Genomic DNA, 18,709 nt, shown 5'->3' with positions numbered 1-18,709 from the left:
TCTTCGGTTTGTGCTTCTTCGTTGGCAGCGGCAACGTCGGCGGCAGTAAGGGGTGGTCGTAAAGGAGGAAGCTTTCCTCGGTGGCATCGGCGGAGGGGCCATATATGAGGCATGGGGGAGAGGAGGCGATGGACGAGGATGAGCATGAGGAGGCGGAGGAGACGGACGAGGATGAGTCAGCAAAGGGGAGCGGACCGGACATGGACCAGCCGTTTTTTGTAAATTTCCACAAATGAAAACGTTTCCCAGCGTTTCAGAAACGGGGATGGCAGTGTTGTCGCCGTTTCCAGACAGCGTAGATTTAGGTCCCCAGAACACAGTTGAGTTGGTTACGACGGAGTAGACTTACAGAAAAGGGTAAGGGTTCGAATCTCAAGCCAAGCAATATCCTCCTTCATCGTGATCAATTGCAGTTTCTCGATTTACCTCTTCACATATGATCATGCAGTTTCTCGATTTACCTCTTCACAGATGATCATGGAATCGATCGTGTGAGACTGTTGGGGTGACGGATTAACTTATCTTATATTTTTATTTTGAATAGATTACACTAGTTAATTGGAAGTTCAAAAGATTAAGAAGTCAAAATTGATATTTAGCAAAATTACTTCTGTAACAAGACTCACATAATATATCCAAAAGATAAGGCAAATTCAAGAATATATGGATTCAAATATTATACAACAATAATAAGTCTATATCATTTTATTAATACACAAGAAATACATATTTTTATTTATATTCTTATTTATTTGTATGAACAAGATCATACGTAAATTAATTACTGCATGCGTTTGTTCGTTTATTTTTCTTCTCCATGCACAGCTTCCTTCTTGGACAGAACGAGGCCACAGAATCCACCGCCAGCGACCGCCGCCGCCGCCACCCGGATGGCTAACTTAACCGGCCACAGCGCGATCTCCGACGACGCTCTCCAGCCGAACACAAGCACGAGCGAGGCGGACAGCGCCCAAACCGCCGCCCTCACCCTCGCCTTTTCCTCCGGCGAACCGGCGGCGCCCTCGCCCATCAGCCGCTCAAACTTCCCGAGCAGAAGGAAGAGGAGCAGCAGGTCGACGTAGCAGAACAGCGCGAAGGCCATCGCCGAAGGATCGCGGCGCGCCACGTACGCCGACACCGCGGCGTTCAACGCGAGGCTGACCGCCGAAAGCGAGACGAGAGGGCGCATTGAGATCGAGTTGGCCGATCGAGCAAATTTGGCGTAAGTGTTACTGCATTCGCCTTCCATGAAGAGAAAGCTAAGAATTCTTAGTTTTTGTTAGCTTGAACCGGAAGAACCATTGATCCTTCAACGAGGACATATATATATAGCCAACCAAACTTTGAGATCAAGAAATCGACTTTGACTGTCAAAGACGTGTTGAATTAAATATTGGGAAATTGAGAATGAAAAAGAGATGAAAAAAAAAAGATGACTCTTCTTTTAAAAATAAAATAAAATAAAATCTACCACTCTGGTTCCACGATCATATAAGAAGATAACCACGACAAAAGAAAATATTATCTCAACTTTATCAAAATTTAAATCTTTGTCCTCTTCTACAAATCTACTTCGTAACCAACTCAATTATACCCTGAAAATAAAAAAAAAGATTATTATGAATGAGAGTTGATGTCATAATTGGGATGAAGATTGATTTATATTGAATAGAAAAACTCTCTCTCAAGCTCGGATTCATAAAAAGCATCTTCCTTCTAGGCAATTGAGACCTAATGGAAATACACTTGGATTGAGGCTAAAATTATAGACAATATCACTTTGAAAAGCCAAGCTATTCAATTAACAGGTAGTGATTATCTATGGAGTTAAAAGAACAACTAATCCAATTATCACGTAGCCATTGGTTGGATTGACCTCAAAAAGAAAAGGCTTTTAATAGGAAAAGATCTCGCAATATCAGAGTTATGCTACCAGAACACAAACAGAAATAAAAAGGCCATCTTAGGGCCAAATTCCGATATGCAATTTTTAATGTTCTACTTTAATTTCTAGCAAAGTTGTTTACTTGGTACTTCATCGTCTGGCAAAGAGAATGCAGAAATCAAAAGGACGCCATTGCCTAGTCTGCGCTCCCTAGTCCTACATTGTTTCCACAGTCACATTGGTTAGGGCCTAAGGACCAAGGACAAGCCCACCTTGGCATTTTTTTCGATGGCTTTTGTATCAACTTCTCCAGAGATTGTGAAAAATGATTTTGGCTTCCACTCGTGCTGGATTAGTGCACTAGCTCTCCCGTAATTGTTGAATCGAGCCTTGACCATGGTAAGAGGGTCCAGGGCATGTTGTGTCCCAAATGTTAGGGTGTTTTCGTTGCTGGAGAAGCTGCGTGTGAGCTCCGCCCCCACCGCTGTACTGGACAATGGACTCACCAGGTGGTAGTAGGATGCAGTTAAGTTGTCCCCCTTGTCATTCCTAGAAGCAGGGTTCAAAATAGCCCCTCACAGCATTTATATTTTACTTCCAAAATGAAGGATGAGAAGCATCAATGTACTTACAAAGTCAACGAGGCAATGAGATCAGCATTAATGAAATTCAACCCTCCGTTGTACTTTATGAAATTTCCTCCTGCAGTGTCAAATGCTACATCGGCTCCGACAGAGAAAGCATTAGTACCAACCACCCCAGAGAGGTTCACCACAGGCTGGGTAGTCAATCCAATACCAGTAGTGACACCAGCATAATCATGCAGGTATTGCAGCTCAACCTGCCAACCAGAACATAACCAGCATATAGGAAAGTCGAGCTGCATAACTAACAGTTTAGATATTTACTATCATTGAAAGGTAAACAATTAGTCACCTTTCCTGACTGTTGATTTGGTATAACGAAACTTAATATTGATCTCAGCCCAGGGGTAGCCAGTTCATCAACTGTAACAGTTGTCAGAAGCTGGGAACAAATAAAAGAAATCACAAAAATGAAACAGTTTAGAAACCATGGACTATTTGACTTTGGATCTTGTATAAAATAGATGAAATAGACGACTTAGGCAGGGAAACTCTTAATACTTAAGCATGCTTAAGAAGCCTCATCTCAATCCAAATTGCCAAGGCACTTAGGCAAGAAACTTCTTGGCATTTAAGCATGCTTAAGCAGCCTCACCTAAAGGGGGCTAACTTTGCACCTATAATTCTTTCCTCCTTTGATGCCTTTTAATAGAATAAACAATTCCATGGATGTGCATTGGGCATGTGAATTGAAAGGATTTCTTTTAAACAAGTACAGAACGACTCGCATGTGATGGAATCATAAAAAGGTCGCAAAACTGATTTTAAATGAATGACTGAGGCATAAAAACTGCAATCACAACTTACAGTAGAGTCTGATGTTGCTTTAACATCAAAAGTGATATTTTTATTCTTTATCTGAGACTGCAGCTCACCAATGATCAGTTCATTCTTCCTTGTGCCAGATGCTGTAATGGCCTGCAATAGTAGATAATATCAACTACATGATAATCAGGTTCAATGCAGATCAGTAAGGCATACTCCGAGCTCCTTCCTCAAAAGTATTACTAACAAAAGAAGCCAGCGGTGACATGCATCATGTTATTACAAATCAAGAATAGCTTTGCTCTATGAATGTCTAAAGTATTCCTCTCAGATTAATGGGTAAAATGTACCACGGCCATTCATTGACCACCACACTGAGTTTTCTCTGAAATCACAGGAGAAAACAACACTGCCCCAACTACAAATAGTCAAGACCTGTGGTTTATATTTTAGTTGCAACCAACTAGAAAAGCAAATGATAATCCCCAATAGGTTATAAAATAGAGGGAAAATGTGTTAGTAAGAAAATGCTAAGCAAATTAATAGATGTTATTGTCAGATGAGCTAAATCAAAGTGGTAGGGTAAGAATGCACGGAAACCTACAAGAGGAATTGGAAAAAAAAATGAACATAATTAAAGGAACGACCTTTTTATATAGCAAACAGATGTCAGATTGACCAACTACTGCAATGTAGTCGATTTATGACCAGTAAAAGTGCAGGAAAGAGCCATGAATCCCATCATTTAAAAAAAAAAAGATTCCACGACTTGCAAAAATGATAGTTGCACAGGTAAATGGATTGCAATTAACGGCTATATGTTGACATTTCAATTTAAGTGATTGAGTTTTTCATGGAAGAAATTCATGAAAAATCAAAAGCGGAGAATTGAGTAAGATTAACAATATAATTGTCAAGTACACACGCTCTTTTATAGTAGTTTGATCTTCGGTCCATTTAGCTTGTACTAAAATCAATAAGGTGATACCATTTAAATCTTCTAACAAAGTAAAAGAAAAGAAAGCGTCCTGCACCTAAAACTTAGTCATGCAATATGATCATAGCTGAGTGCTCGTGAACCCAAAATATACGCATTCTAAGTAGCTGCCAAAGTAAATAACTGTTAGAGTATCTATTATTCACTTTCACTAACAACCATGGTAAAATAAGAACCCCTAATCACTATAAGCTCTTACTACAAACAACAGCAAGAATAACACTACGAAAAAACACAAGTATAACCAAGAATACATGGAAATATAATAAATACAAGAAAACCTTAACGCAGAATCTTAGAGAAAAAAATAAAAGATAAAACCCTGAGCAACTGAAGCCAGGGCCAAACCCAGAAAGAATGAAGCAGATCGAAGAAGAACATACAACTCCATTCAAAGTACAGGTAGTGAGAGTGAACTTCTGGTCTGTCTGGTAGTCCTTATAAAGAAGATCTGCACCAAAATTTAAAAAAAAAATCAGCAAAAGAAGAACATAACCAGAAGCAGATTAAAACAAAACTAAAATATCGAATCACGCAACTACCTCTCGCTTTCTTTCCGATGTCGGAGTACAATCCCGGACCCATCGCTTCTTCGACGCCCTAAAAATCGCACCGGAACAGGCGATTTATGCACCGAGTGAAAACTTGCAGGGTCTTTAACAGCAACGTTGGGTAGACGTGGCGTAATCTGAACCGTATATTCAAACTGAAGGGTGAGGATCGCTCAACGTCCATCTGCGTCGCGGAGGGATCTTTCGGCCGATCCTGACCGTTAGGCGAGTGAGAAATCAATCAAGGGGCGTTGGTCGCGTACGAATGGCTGTGATGGGAGCCTGAGAGGAAGCGGTGCATGCTGGCACCGCTCTGCAAAGCAAGCGCCACGTGGTCGAGGTATATGTACATGTATATATTTAAAACATTAAGGTTATAACAAGAAAATCCAACAAATTATTACTGTGTATGAATAATATCCCATTTCTCTAATTCAATTACATTAAATATATTAAACATATAAATATAGAGACGGACATAAATTATATCAGAATTAGCGAATTAATCAACGTCATGATGCAGCACCAAAACCAAAATGGAACAGTGAATAGAACACGGCCCAACTGTCTACATAATGAAAGGAAAAGTTAGATATGTGACAGTCAACAGCAATTCAGCAAACGAGATCGGATTGCAGAGTACGAATGACACGCATTTAGGCAAAGAAAAGGCAATCATTTTACAGCTTGAATATAGAGTATGCATCATATATCTAGGAGGGTGTTGCATTGATCTTGTCGGCAGTCAGTCTGCTGTCCAGCTCTGCTCGACAATCTCGCGGACTTTTCTGTTATATTCACGCTTGTTCTCACTGAACATGCGCGCAGCTTCAGAATTGGCAGGTGAGTTGGGATTTGGATCACAGAGCAACGACTGCAGCAAGAAGGGGGTGTTTCAATTTAGGAACATAACAGTGAAAGTGGTAAAAGATTGGATTAATGTACTGCATCTATAGATGGTTATGTTGAGATAAATCAATATGTATGTGATGCATGCTAACTGCAGATTGGATCACGGCACCTCATCGATAAATAGCCATGATGAACAAATAAGTGGGTACGATGTTAGCTACCAAATTCATGCAAAGAACAAAATCTGAAATTTCAACCCATCTACAACATTTTTCTTCTTTCATTGTACCAAAATTCTTTATATCACACGTTCAAATATGACTGCTGCACTCTTCAATTAATACTTTTCCCCCCAGAGATTTGCATATTTAAAATAAACTCAGCGCGTCAGCATTAAATTGTAATAAGCATTGTAAAACAAATTTTAAAAACACATTCCCAGTTTCATGGCCCGTCAACCATAGAAGCCAATTACTAAATTATAAATCCTGCTTGTATCTGCAGATAAAAGCATTATGCAGTGTCATAGGGAAATGAAACATTACGGCCCGTATAATGTGTAACACACAATAGGATGCATTGAAAGATAGACAGCCCACAAAGGCATTGATGTTATAAGACTAAAGTCTTCACATCACTCCACATGAAAAGTTGTTAGATCGAGGCCTAGACCTTTAATGTGCCTCATCATCTCACTAGTGAGTTTTACATAGCCAACACCTTTTTACCTGCCAAGATACACCATCCGACCATCGTGATTGGCAAATACCTTTTCTCCTCTTTTCATTTCCACATTCCTCATTTTTGGTTCTCCTCTCTACCCTGGACTACTATCCCACTTAAAAGATAACTAAGCAGATCTTTAGTTGGTTGGGGAGCGCTGTAGGTCTAAATTCAGAGACCACATCGACCAGTTTTTTTTTTTAAGAAAAAAAAACTATTGGATATTCAATCAACATAATAAACTGGGTCACCCAAAGAAAATATTGGGACAGTGGTAACATAATGTCAGGCAAGCTGGAGAAACAAGGATTTAAAGGAAAAACGAGATAGAAGACTAAAATATTCACAAGATCCAAAAAGATACAGGTTAAGAATCACCACTCTCAAGTCAAAACTAGAAAAATCTCACAAGCCCAAAAAGGAAAACAGAGAACACAAGAAGAAGCTTAGAACTTCACTCTAAGAGAAACTTATATATTGCTCTTGTGCCTTACACCAACATTTTGGACTCCTATTTGTAAAGCCTCTTGGAACAAATTTCCAAGTAGATATTTAATAGGACCCTTAGGTACTTTATACAACACAAGCAGAACTCTTGGGACTAACAAACACATTGAAAAGTAAATAGAAACTTAGATATTTTAAGCATCACATTTATTAAAACTCATAGAGACTCCGCCATTGGATGAAGCAATAATTCCCATGGTTGTTGCATCATAACAACTAACATCAGTAGAATAAACTTGTTTAACCGAGTTAATATTTGAAAAGACACATCAGAGAAGTTCTGAACTTATATATATGGGTGTGGGAAGCTCAAGGATAAGATAAATTTTGCCATAAAGTTAGGAATTGGAGAATTCCCTGGATAGAAGTAAGGATTGCAGCCACATCATAGATTGGACTCCATTGGTTTTGCAAAATATCCAAGCATATGCTTCCATCCGCATAAACTAAAAATAAATCAATATGTATCAGGGCAATGCATATGAAAAATAAACTCCTTAGAAATACGAATAATATGTGAAACTTATCATAAACATAATCACACTTGATAAGTCCTAAGATAGCAAAAAAAATCAGTTGAAGCAACTGTGATGCATGATGAATCATGTGCCTCAGTCATTTCAACCTCTGCTAGAATATAAGAAACTAGTATTGATATTTGAATGTCTTGAAGAATGGTGTGAGGGCCTCTTTTGAATTTTTTTTTCCTACAATAACTCAATCCCATCAATACTTGGGCAAAGCCGCAAGTATCCTATGGCACGTGAATCAATAAAAGTGAAAGAAATAAATCGAATTGATTGTTTTAACCATTAACCTTTTTATTACATTGGAGCAGTTTATGTTAATCGATATTACATCATTCAGTAGTCAGTCTCACTATGAGATGAGAAAACAAGAATATAAGAAACGTGGATTAATGCTTAAATGTCTTTAAGAACGGCATGGAGCCTCTTTAATATTCTATAAGTCAATCTCGCTGAAATCAAGAACTCAGCCCCTTTGAGTAATCAGACAAGAAATTCAACTGAGGATATGTGACTAAGGATATAAGTGCAAAGCAATTGCTCAAGGGAGGGGGCCCCCTGGCACTTGATGCTTGGCGCTTGACACTTGGCACTTGCTACTGAATTTTAGAAAATTTATTATGTGCAAGGCAAAGTGTTTAGTCTGTAATGTGTCATCTACATTTGGATGCAGAGGTGGAGTCAAGGACTATGGCCAAGCTACATGTTAGCTTATCTAGGTAAATCAATTGGTGAACGAGTTGGAATATGTTCTTAAACTATGATACTTGCACTCTTCATCTTACTCCCTCTGTAACTCCCTCCTTTTGAAACTGTATTAGATACACTCAGACACACACTAGCATTCCAAGTAACCACTAAATATTTCTATTGATCCCGTGTAGAATTTTTAGAAAGTCATGTTAACACTCAGATCCACCCCCTTGGCAATACTCGTATTGGAGTCTTGAGAAAATGTGCAATCCAATAAAATTGTCCTATCATTTGGTGGATTTGCTAGAGATCCTAGAATTGAGTATAGATGTAACAAACCAGGTTTCTATTTGAGTCAGCTTGAGGGGTGTTAGATATTACTAGTAACAGAAGGTTTAAGGTGTAATTTTATTTGATAAATAATCAACATAAATTGAAGGGATTATCATTGATGAGAAATTTTAATAATTTTTTTCATTATTCCTAACACATGCTTTACTCATTGTTCTATCATAAGCTAGAAGCAATCAAGGACCATTGTGAACTAAGATGAAAAAAATTGCATACTACAAACATTCAAGAAAAATAGAAGACAGTAGCTCCACTCACTATTAGGATGGAACATTCGGGATACAAAGCGAACAGTTGGTGGCTTATTGGGATAATCCTCTGTAAATTGAAGTGTCAGTTTAAACGTGCCTGGCCAGATCAAGTACAAGAAAGTTAGAAAATTAAAAAAACAATATCAATTATCAAGCATCTATGAGAACTTACACTACAAATTATATAAAATGAAAGAAAGAAGAAAACAAGTTGAAGAATATTATATCCTATAAACTATTTGTTAGAGAAACACTGCTAACAAAAATTATACAACTGACGATTGTCAGGATGGTGGAGATATGGTCATCTCAAACAAATCAATCAATTGAAGACATCATAACAGATTAGTTTGATGTCTTACAGTCATATTAAAATCTTTGTATCACATGGGCACTATGCAGTCACCCAACAAAAGAAGGGAAGTTGCGAAGTAAGGAATATCATAAAAACACTCAGGGTTATATGTAATCACTACTAACATACATTGTTTTAAAAAAAAAAATTGAGCCACATATACAGCCATTTAGACAGGATTTTGAAGGGAAAACACTCCATGATTGCATATGGCCGCATACATGGCATATGCAATCTGCAAATGAAATTAAAAAATCATTGGATTTATTTAAAATAATTTAAACTAAACCTAAACCAAATTGACTTAAGACCTTGAACTATACTTTTAGTAGCTTGTAACTTAAACACTTATGTTAAAGTGATAGATACTTTAAGTATCAATATAAATATTTCTTTAGTATTTTAATGTTGACAGCATATGATTCCGCATATGGCCTCACATATTGTATATGTGTCGTGTAGTAGGTCAACCACATACTACCTGCACGCACTTTGAAAACATAAGTTAGACCAAGGTTTAAAGTGTAAACCCATATCATAGTTTCCATCCCTGGCCGAAACAAAACAATTTCGTTTTGTCTCATCCACGTCAACAATTGGTCGCTTTGAGAAGCAAGAGGAGGGAAACTAAGAAAAGCGGAGGAGGAGAAAGAAGGTAGTTGGAATTGGGTGAGTTGCGATGATGACATGAAACAAGGTCTAGAATGAGGAATGCTTAGGTGAGTGGACAAAAATGCTTGAGGCATCATGGAACAATGGAAGCCACTCGCAGCTTGTTTGTGAAGCTAAGACAACCAAAAAGGAAGCTCAAAAGCCATTTTGGAACATGGAAGACATTCACGGCTATGTATAAGCCATCAAAAGGGAGAGAGAGAGGGGGGGGGGTAAGGGAATGGTTGAGAAAGAACAATGGAAAGACCCAAAACATGATGTAAATGGAGTGAAGAACAGCAAAAAAAAAAAAAACTACCATGATGCCCATACTTAGCTTTCTTAATTGATTCTTTAACCACTTATTTCAAATTTGCAATATTGAATGCAAGGTGAATATTTAACTTCCAGACTTACAATTCCAAGAAATACTTTGTCAGATATGAATATCAGTTAATTGAGCAACCAAAGAAAGACTTTAATTATCTATCTTGGCTGTATACCAGTTATAAGATGAGAAACATATCGATCACAATCAGCATGCATATATGAATAAATAAATCATAAGAAAGCTTTTGGATCTACTATCATCAGGATTATCTGAAAGTAAGATGTTAAACTAGATCCACAAGCACTAAGCTATAAACAGATACACACAGGATATTTTTAGTAATAAGAAAACCCAAGAATCTTGTAAGCATTAATCATTTCAGCCAAGGAACAACACAAATGGAAGCTATGCAATAACTCAAAATGAGCATGTTGATTGATCAAAACTTTTGACTATAATTATTGCACCAGAAACGTACCTCCATCCCAAGGTGTGTCATCTGGGCTGCAATTCATAACCAAAGGATAAGCATCAGAAAAACCATCCCATCATGTTAGCCAAGAAACTACAACAATTAGTTCCCATCAAGCATACCCAAATATAACAGCATTCCAGAGCATGATGTTGTTATCATGAGGAGCTCCGCTGATACCTGCAGGAGGGTCCTGTTGTAACCGCTTGAAGTCCCTCATCAGCCTCTTCCTTGAAGGAGTGGACATATCTACGCCCTAGACAGCTCGAAGTGTCGTTTTTAAATGAAATAATTGATGTACACGAAAAAAAATTGAGTTTATTTCTAGTCCACAGTAATTGAAGGATCGTATTCATTTCTCTGCAGTTAACACTTTGCACAAGGGAAAAAAATTGCACTCAGAGAGAAACAACCTCTCTCAAGAAAGGAAAGTGGGTTTATAGAGGATTCAATGAGAAACGTTAGGTGCGTTTAACTAGTAAAACACAATACATTTGTCGTAAAATTAGTGAAGGAATAGCAGTTCATTAGATAAACATGAGCACGATCAGACTAGAAAAAATGCATCAAATCGAACTTAAATTCTCAAAAATCCTCTTGCAATTCCAAACACTACAGCAAATCAGCGAAGACGTCCTCTTTAGAAATATATCAAAAACCAAAATCCAAATCACGTACGCGATCCAACTTTGAACATTTTTCACAAATTCAGAGATCAATCTTAACTCACCAATAACAAAGAACAATTCTTCTCGCAATAATCAAACACGAAGCCAAACTAGGGTTTTTTGCAACCAAGTATATATCACGTTAAAAATCACATCCAATAATAGTCAGCATAAGGGGCAACACCAACGAGGAGCAATAGATCAACAGAAGGGAGCGATCGAAACAGATTGACCTCACCTATGATCCGCCGCGGCCTCGAGAAATGATGCAGGTTCTCAAACACTCCTCGACACCTGGATCGCAATCGGTAGCTACGACAGCGTAGCCTTGAGACGAAGCCGGCTCCTCCTCTCCTTCGATTTCAGTTAAATCGCCATGAGAGACGAGCCCTGAATTGCTCGGACAAGGGCAAAGCGTTGGAAGAAACCGATCGAAATTGGGCAGCGCATTTCGCACCCAACCATAGCCGAAAGCCATTTATAGGAGAAGGGCCGATCCACGACCTAAATTACCTAAATGTCCCTAACACATTCGTGATATTCATCCATATATTTTGCCCTAGTTACTGTAATTTAATATCACATATATCTTTTCTGAGATGTTAGAGGTTCCTTAATTCAGAGCACATGCTCTCAGCTAGTTAATTATGACGGAGTAAATTTATAGAAGAGGATAAAGATGTAAATTTTAGTGAAATTGAGTAATATCCTTTTTTTGTCATGATCCATTGTAGTTTCTTGATTTATCTCTTCGTATATAATCATGAAGTCGATCGTGTGGGGTCGTTGGAATGTCAGATTCTACTTTTTTTTCAGAAGAGCACATGAACACATTGCATCACATTCATGATTTTTTTTATTATTATGAAGCATACTTGGATAGTTAATTTAGAAGAATAAATTGGATTGAAGGATCCACGAATAAAATTAGTGGATCGGATGGATTAATCCATTATAAATTCATAATATGGGAGTGGACTAGTCCACCAATTTATGGATTGAAAAATCTTTAATCCTTTTCTTTCTACAAAAGATAGAATTTGCCACCCCAATGGTTTCACACGGTCAACCCCACGACCATCTATGAGGAGATAAATCAAGAAATTACAATTGACCACGACGAAGAGGGTATTGTCTCGACTTCACCGTATTCGAAACCCTTATCCACTTCTGCAACTCTGCTTCATCGTAACCAACTTAGTCCCGGGGGCAAAAATCTCCAACCTAATTCAATGCAAAACGGATTATAAATTTAAATAGGATGAAATTTTTAAAGAACAATGATACACTACATGAAAATGCAATATGACACACTATAGACCTGGGTTCCACATCCATACAGTGGATCCCATATCCATACAGTGTAATGTGTCATGTTACATTTTCATATTGTATTTTCATGTAGTGTATCATTTCTCATTTTTAAATTTAGATTATAGTTTCGACAAATGAAATCTACTAATCCATTAAATTTTCTATTTTAATTTTTTTTTTTAAATAAATTTTATCAACCTGTAGATCAATCTAAGTCCACCACGAACCGATCCACGTAGGTCAATACATTTAAATCTATTTTAGAATGAGTTGATAAAATTTCAACTTAATTTGTTTAAATTGTTTGACAGGACAGACTAATCCGATGGATGAAATAGATCAACTCTACAGATGCAATTCAAATTGACTACTTTAATTAAACTATACAATTCCAGATCTAGAGAACTCTACAAGGATGGAAAAAAATTAGGAAGGTCAGACCGAATTGGTTCATTTTCAAAATTAATTATTTTAAAAAATTAAATATCTCATTATAAAAAATAAATAAATAAAAATTAAAAACTCTTCCGTTGGAGTAGTTGGAATCATTGATGATGATGGTGCTTGCATTAAATAAATATGTGTATTAAAATAGCTGAAATTGTATTATATTGCTTCATCGAAATAGTTGAAGCACGTAAAGATTTCTGAAAACAAAATATTTTGGAAAGAAACAATGCTGAGAATATATCCCTTTTCCTCGAGGAATCCAGGGCACAGAATAACTTAGTATAAATTGATATTTACACATTAAAAATCATTCACTTACAACTGATAGGGAAAGAAGGTTTTTGAATTTGCACAAACTAAATGATAGATATCGAAATCAAAGAGAAGTTAGCCTTGTTTTTTCAGCATATGCATTACATAACTTTGCTTAAATCATATGGAAGAATAGGGAGTTCTTCTAAGAAACAATTCAGTTGGATCCTAATACTTGAGGCTTCACCAGCCAGTACTGCTGAAATCTCTGCCTCGCATATTCCATGTACTCGAAGTCGATTTCGTTAACATGTTCCTATAGGCGAACGGTATCATTGTTAATCGACTTTGACCCAATGATGTTAGCTAAACAGATGGTAGGCAAGAAACAGAAAGAAAGAAAGAAAGTTTACTGATATGATCCCCCAGAGGCCCCAAAGAAGATGACTGGCAAGAGCATATTTCTCGATAAGCTGCAGCATTTTCTTGACTTCTGTATCTATCAATTTCTCACCTGCAATTGTGGTAATTGATGACATTATTGACGAGATCAGAAACAAATACTAAAATAGAACAAAATGGCATTTTATCCATGCTTCTAACTCCAGGGGAATAAGCATGTTCGCAGTGACGCTCGCCAAATTTACATAAGCAGTGCAAGATTGCTCTAAGACTACAATGGAACTAACAGAATTCCAGCAAAATTTTCTGGAACAGTTCCAAGTAAAGCTACTAATACTGAAAAATGATGATATGCCATCAGTACTTTGAAGTTTGAACTACTGGGTTTGATGAATGTCAAAAGCTTTAAAGTTTAGTTATGGTATTTATTTATTTTCCAGTCCCATCGATTCAATTTTGCCATGTTGAAACATTTACAGTGCTCGTTGCCTTATTCAGCATAAAATTGAATATTTTACTTGTTATTTGCAGAACAGAACTGGACGGCTAATCAAGATTCTTATGGTTCATGCCCACTTAGTGTTGATTTTAGATAATAAAAAAAAAAAATCAAACTAGTGCTATCTTGATATCAAATATATATTACCTGAAGAAGTTAGATAAGTCTGAACAAATCTTTTCTGCTCCTCAACATCTGCTTTGAAGAAACAAGATTATTTAAGCTGGCTATGAACCTCGATAATAAGACTATACAGAATATATATCACAACAATCAGCAACCTGGGTACTTGTTGAAATCCAAAACGTGAGGTGTTTGTGTATGATAATCAGCAGCCATCTCACAGAAATGATTGGCAAGATCATAAGCCACAGGGTTAAAACTTGCATATTCATAATCCTAGAGCAAAAAGGGAAAACATGAATTAGAAGCATCTTTTTGCATGTAAAATGCTCAAGTAAAGAGCCAGTAGGAAGCTTGTAACAAAATGCCAAGGTACCTGAACTAGCCAAGAAACAAGATCTCATCTTCACATTAAACACAAGCCACCTTAACTTATTTTTAGTTGCAAATTCATAAGGCTAGTAAGATTGTGAGACATAAAAACTCCAGTAAAAAAAACTACAATAAGTGAGTTATAAGCAAGGAGTCTGAAGAAAATCACAGAAAGAAATATTGAATAACATACAAGGAAAAAATGGCTGGTTGGAATCGAATTAGTTAATTGTATGGCAAATTTACAGGAGTAGCTAGCTATTCATCACATCTTATTCGATTAGCTATTATTTAGTCTCTAGAAACAATCCTAAAGATACAAGAATTTAGCAGAGACCAAGGATAATAGTTAATTAATTATAATCTCAAAGATTAAGATCACAAAGATAACTTACAATGATTGTCACTTGTTTGGATTCTTCATCCATCATGATATTGCCATATTGAAGATCATTATGGCAAAATCCAATATTTTGATCTTCTGCAGATAGTATCTCTTCCAAAGTCTTCATCTCTTCAGCAAGTTTATCCAACTGAAATTCTTTGGCTTCTTCAGGTGAGCACAATCTGTGGGCTTCTTTAAGCCAATTTCTGACAATAACATATTATGAGCTACAACCAAATGCTCAACTCCATATTGAAGTGCACCAAACAATAATGTATCAAAACTAAGGTATACCTTAACCTTTCCCATAAGAAAACTTTAGCTTCACCAGGCATGTCGAGATCATGGAACTCCTTTAACTTTGAGGCAATCAGAGAAGATACCATGGGGTCCCGAAGGTCAGCAGCAGAAAGAGTCTGAAATACCAAAAGAAAGGGGCATACATACATTAGGTTATTTATACACTGCAACTTTAAATAAATTATTCATACATGGCAAGAATCATAATCTGTATCTTTAGTTTATGTTTTTAAAATAAGAGGTTTGGTTGTTCGATTTCTCAAATCCAAGTGTAACATTGCCGAGTCCAGCCATGATGCATTAAAGCTCTGCTTGTCATCACTAGAATTGTTCAAGCTTGATAAATCCAGAAGGTTCCGATCCATAAACTTCACAAGACTAAATGGTAAAAAAAGTTTGGCAAACAAGGAATTTCTTCTTGAAGGAGAACATATTCTTGATGAATTGTGGTGTAGTATTTATGCTATATGCTTCAAATTATTGAGGATACATATGAGAAGCTAACACAGTATGAGGGTAATATATGTTACAGCTTTATGTAGAGTTCAATGACAGTATAAGATTCATACACCCAGTCCCAGATAGTTGGAATGAGGATGAGGATGTTGATATAGTTGGAATCAGGATGAGGATGTTGAGACATGAGAAGCAAAATGAATGAGCAAAATCAAAGCAAATCAAGTTGAAAAAGTTGCCTTTTCTATTAGTTGATTACCAATTGGTTCATTGCATCAAGGCATCAGTAACTAGAGTCCCATGAGGGTTGAGATGGATTCCGAAAACTATTTTTCTAAAAAGCAGAAGGTTACAGAACACCTTGCAGACAAGCTACATTTATTCTTATACAACTAATTCGATGTATACCTTGAGAAACAGCCAGCCTGATAATCTCTAATCTTTAGAAAACTGGAAATACCAGTGAAGTTAAAAGAAACCTCACCACAGGAGACTGCAGATGAAGTTGTGCAGCAATTATTTTGTAATTTCAATCGGCCTTCTTTCTTAGATGATCTACATCCAGATCTCTTATCCACCATGCTATGTTGTACACACTTGCTATGTTCTATCTGCATTTCATTTATGTCTGTTCCTAGCTCACATTTGTCCTCTAGTTTCCCTTAAGAAAAATATAACTCATCTCCATCGGATGCCAAGATTAGGTCCATAGAGAACTAAAGGCAACTAGGAACCAAATTGAAGTGTAAGAAACAAGCTCAAAATGATTCATTAGTGCTACATACCGCCGGACCCAACACATATAACTAAGGGAAAGATAGAAACTCAACCAACAAATGCAATAAAATCACCATGGCTGTTTTAATCACATTCGACTGTTAGATAAAAGAGTTAGGACACCCTGAGCATCAATATTCTAATGGTTCCCTCGGTCCCTCCATTGAGTTGTATGTGAGACAATTTCACTATTAATATTTAATTAATTCCATAATCTTTTACTACTCATTCTTTATAAGCTTAAATGTACTCTTTTGTTCTACAATTTATAGAATTGAGATCGTGCTATAAGTTTCAGGCTTCTAGCAGATTGGGACAGGGACAGGGACTGAATACAGCATAATGTGCAAGGAGATAAAATTCATAGAACTGACAATCCATAGAAGCATATGCTTCACAGACAACATAAGGCGAATCACCATTTTTTTTTCTATTTCATAAATAAACTGCATATGAACTCCAATCAATCAGTCATCATCAACCTGTGTTGGACCCAACTATTTCAAGTCAGATATGAACTAATCAAGTGTACCTGAAAAAGAACCTTAAAGGTAAAAGCTACAAAACTTAGAAACCATGAAACAGAATGATGACATGAATGCTAAAAGATTGAAAACACCATAAAATACGTTTAAATTATCTACTTTCTGAATCTTTTTTTTTTTTTGGTCAAAAAATTTTCAAGCTTTAATGCCACCAGAAAATGCATATATTGATTGACAGAAATGATAATCTTAAAAAAGTAGATTTATAGAATGAAGCACATACGCGAGCGTTGATGAACTCCTCGACCCGACCGTTTGCAAAACGCCCGAGGAGCAACGGTCCCTGCCCATGCCGCGACATACACGCGAACGTCTGGATCTCGTTCTCACGATCGAAGAAGACGTCCACCCCCTCACCGTAAATCCGAAGCAGCACCTTCCTCGAGACGCCGTCCTTGGACCTGGTTGGCCAGTTGACCTGGTACACTTCGTTCGTCATCGCCCCCTTGAGCTGCACCACCTCCAACGCCCGGGAATCCGCGACGTCGCTCCATTCCGACGCCAACTCGTACAGGATCTTCTTCGCTTCTTTAGGAATCCTCCCGGCGACCTCGATTGGTTCAGATACTTCACCTGCTCCCATCTTCGCCCACCTCGGAAACTAAAGAGCGGCACACAAAAAAAAAACTTCATGGGATAATTCTATTGCAGAAAGATCAAACTTTGCGAGAAAAATAGATCCATCAGTACCTTAAAGATCGAATACAGTAACGGGAACCCTAAATCAGAGGAGGCCAAAAGAAGGATTTTTATGCTACTACAACTCAAACAAGGCGTTGGAAAGATGAAAAGCACCCTAAAATGGCCGGCGGCGGATAAGATCGGATGCGAAGGAATGCAAAAAAGAATGGATCTCCGGAAAAAAAGAAGAAGGGATCGACCGAAGCGTAGGAATTAGAAGAGTCCGCGTGAGTACCAACGAATTCGCGTAGTTGAATGCGCGCAGGAGGACACGCGCGCCGCCGACAAAGGTGGGATCGACGGCGTGGCAGCAGCGAACACGCGCCAACTACAAATGGAGAGAGGATTGACGAAGGCAGGCGCAACTTTACACAGGCCGTGGCGTTCTGTTAAAGAATGGATGGTCAATGCCGATGCTCGTCGTGGTTCGCCGTTCTATATTCATCGATCTAAACAAACCGGACCGGAATTACAGTATTTATAAATAATATGAAGTGCTGATCTGGACCAGTCCGAACCGGAATTACAGTATTAAAAATATATTTAAACTTTAATTTTTAATATAATCCTATTTTTATATGTAATGATATAATTAAAGTGCATTTGGTGTAAATTATCATATGTAATCTTATCAAGATTATAAAAAATAAAATATAGTTTAATATTAATTAGTTCAATACTAAATAATATTATAATCTAATCTAACATTTAATGTGTTATTCTTTAATCAATCATACATACTTTTACAACTAAATTAATTTAATATTTGTTTATTTTTTTAAAATTATATTAAATCAAAGATATTAATATTCATATTAATAATAGTAATGATAATAATAAGTTGAAAATATATACAATAAATAAATATAATTAATTTATAATTTTTAAATTTTAAAATAGATTTATATATATATCAATATGATAATTTAA

General features: G+C 37.0%; 4 protein-coding genes across 5 annotated transcripts; all 4 read right to left on the bottom strand.

Annotated features, from left to right (window-relative positions):
• Positions 1-682: 682 nt before the first annotated feature.
• On the bottom strand, positions 683-1,279 carry LOC141832840 (uncharacterized). The gene has a single exon (XM_074720213.1). It carries the CDS (start codon positions 1,247-1,249, stop codon positions 803-805), a length of 447 nt encoding a protein of 148 aa, XP_074576314.1. The 5' UTR covers positions 1,250-1,279; the 3' UTR covers positions 683-802.
• A 669-nt stretch (positions 1,280-1,948) lies between these two features.
• Positions 1,949-4,910, bottom strand: LOC141832960 (mitochondrial outer membrane protein porin 1-like). The gene is made up of 6 exons (XM_074720326.1): positions 4,834-4,910; positions 4,675-4,742; positions 3,337-3,447; positions 2,822-2,911; positions 2,518-2,726; positions 1,949-2,434 (listed from the first exon to the last, which is right to left on the bottom strand). The coding sequence occupies exons 1-6, from the start codon at positions 4,874-4,876 to the stop codon at positions 2,128-2,130; spliced, it is 828 nt and encodes a 275-aa protein (XP_074576427.1). The 5' UTR covers positions 4,877-4,910; the 3' UTR covers positions 1,949-2,127.
• Positions 4,911-5,370: 460 nt separating this feature from the next.
• Positions 5,371-11,664, bottom strand: LOC141832961 (ubiquitin-conjugating enzyme E2 2-like). The gene is made up of 6 exons (XM_074720328.1): positions 11,462-11,664; positions 10,678-10,811; positions 10,562-10,587; positions 8,754-8,843; positions 7,285-7,370; positions 5,371-5,719 (listed from the first exon to the last, which is right to left on the bottom strand). Exons 2-6 carry the CDS (start codon positions 10,800-10,802, stop codon positions 5,588-5,590), a joined length of 459 nt encoding a protein of 152 aa, XP_074576429.1. The 5' UTR covers positions 10,803-10,811; positions 11,462-11,664; the 3' UTR covers positions 5,371-5,587.
• A 1,590-nt stretch (positions 11,665-13,254) lies between these two features.
• LOC141833027 (putative choline kinase 2) lies at positions 13,255-18,130 on the bottom strand. 2 transcript variants are annotated; one of them, XM_074720408.1, is made up of 8 exons: positions 18,015-18,130; positions 17,322-17,699; positions 15,315-15,436; positions 15,031-15,226; positions 14,422-14,539; positions 14,288-14,335; positions 13,653-13,753; positions 13,255-13,555 (listed from the first exon to the last, which is right to left on the bottom strand). In XM_074720408.1, the coding sequence occupies exons 2-8, from the start codon at positions 17,679-17,681 to the stop codon at positions 13,457-13,459; spliced, it is 1,044 nt and encodes a 347-aa protein (XP_074576509.1). In that variant the 5' UTR covers positions 17,682-17,699; positions 18,015-18,130; the 3' UTR covers positions 13,255-13,456. The 2 variants fall into 2 exon arrangements, with proteins under 2 accessions (XP_074576509.1, XP_074576511.1); XM_074720410.1 differs by lacking the exon at positions 18,015-18,130 and adding an exon at positions 17,789-17,992.
• Between the last annotated feature and the right edge of the window lie 579 nt (positions 18,131-18,709).

This window comes from Curcuma longa, chromosome 8 (assembly GCF_044706935.1).
Source record: "Curcuma longa cultivar G26 ecotype Majalengka, Jawa Barat chromosome 8, ITB_CL_G26_1.1, whole genome shotgun sequence".
NCBI classification, from domain to species: Eukaryota; Viridiplantae; Streptophyta; class Magnoliopsida; order Zingiberales; family Zingiberaceae; genus Curcuma; species Curcuma longa.
Note: the sequence above shows the minus strand (reverse complement) of the source record. Positions and strands in the feature narration are given on the sequence as shown.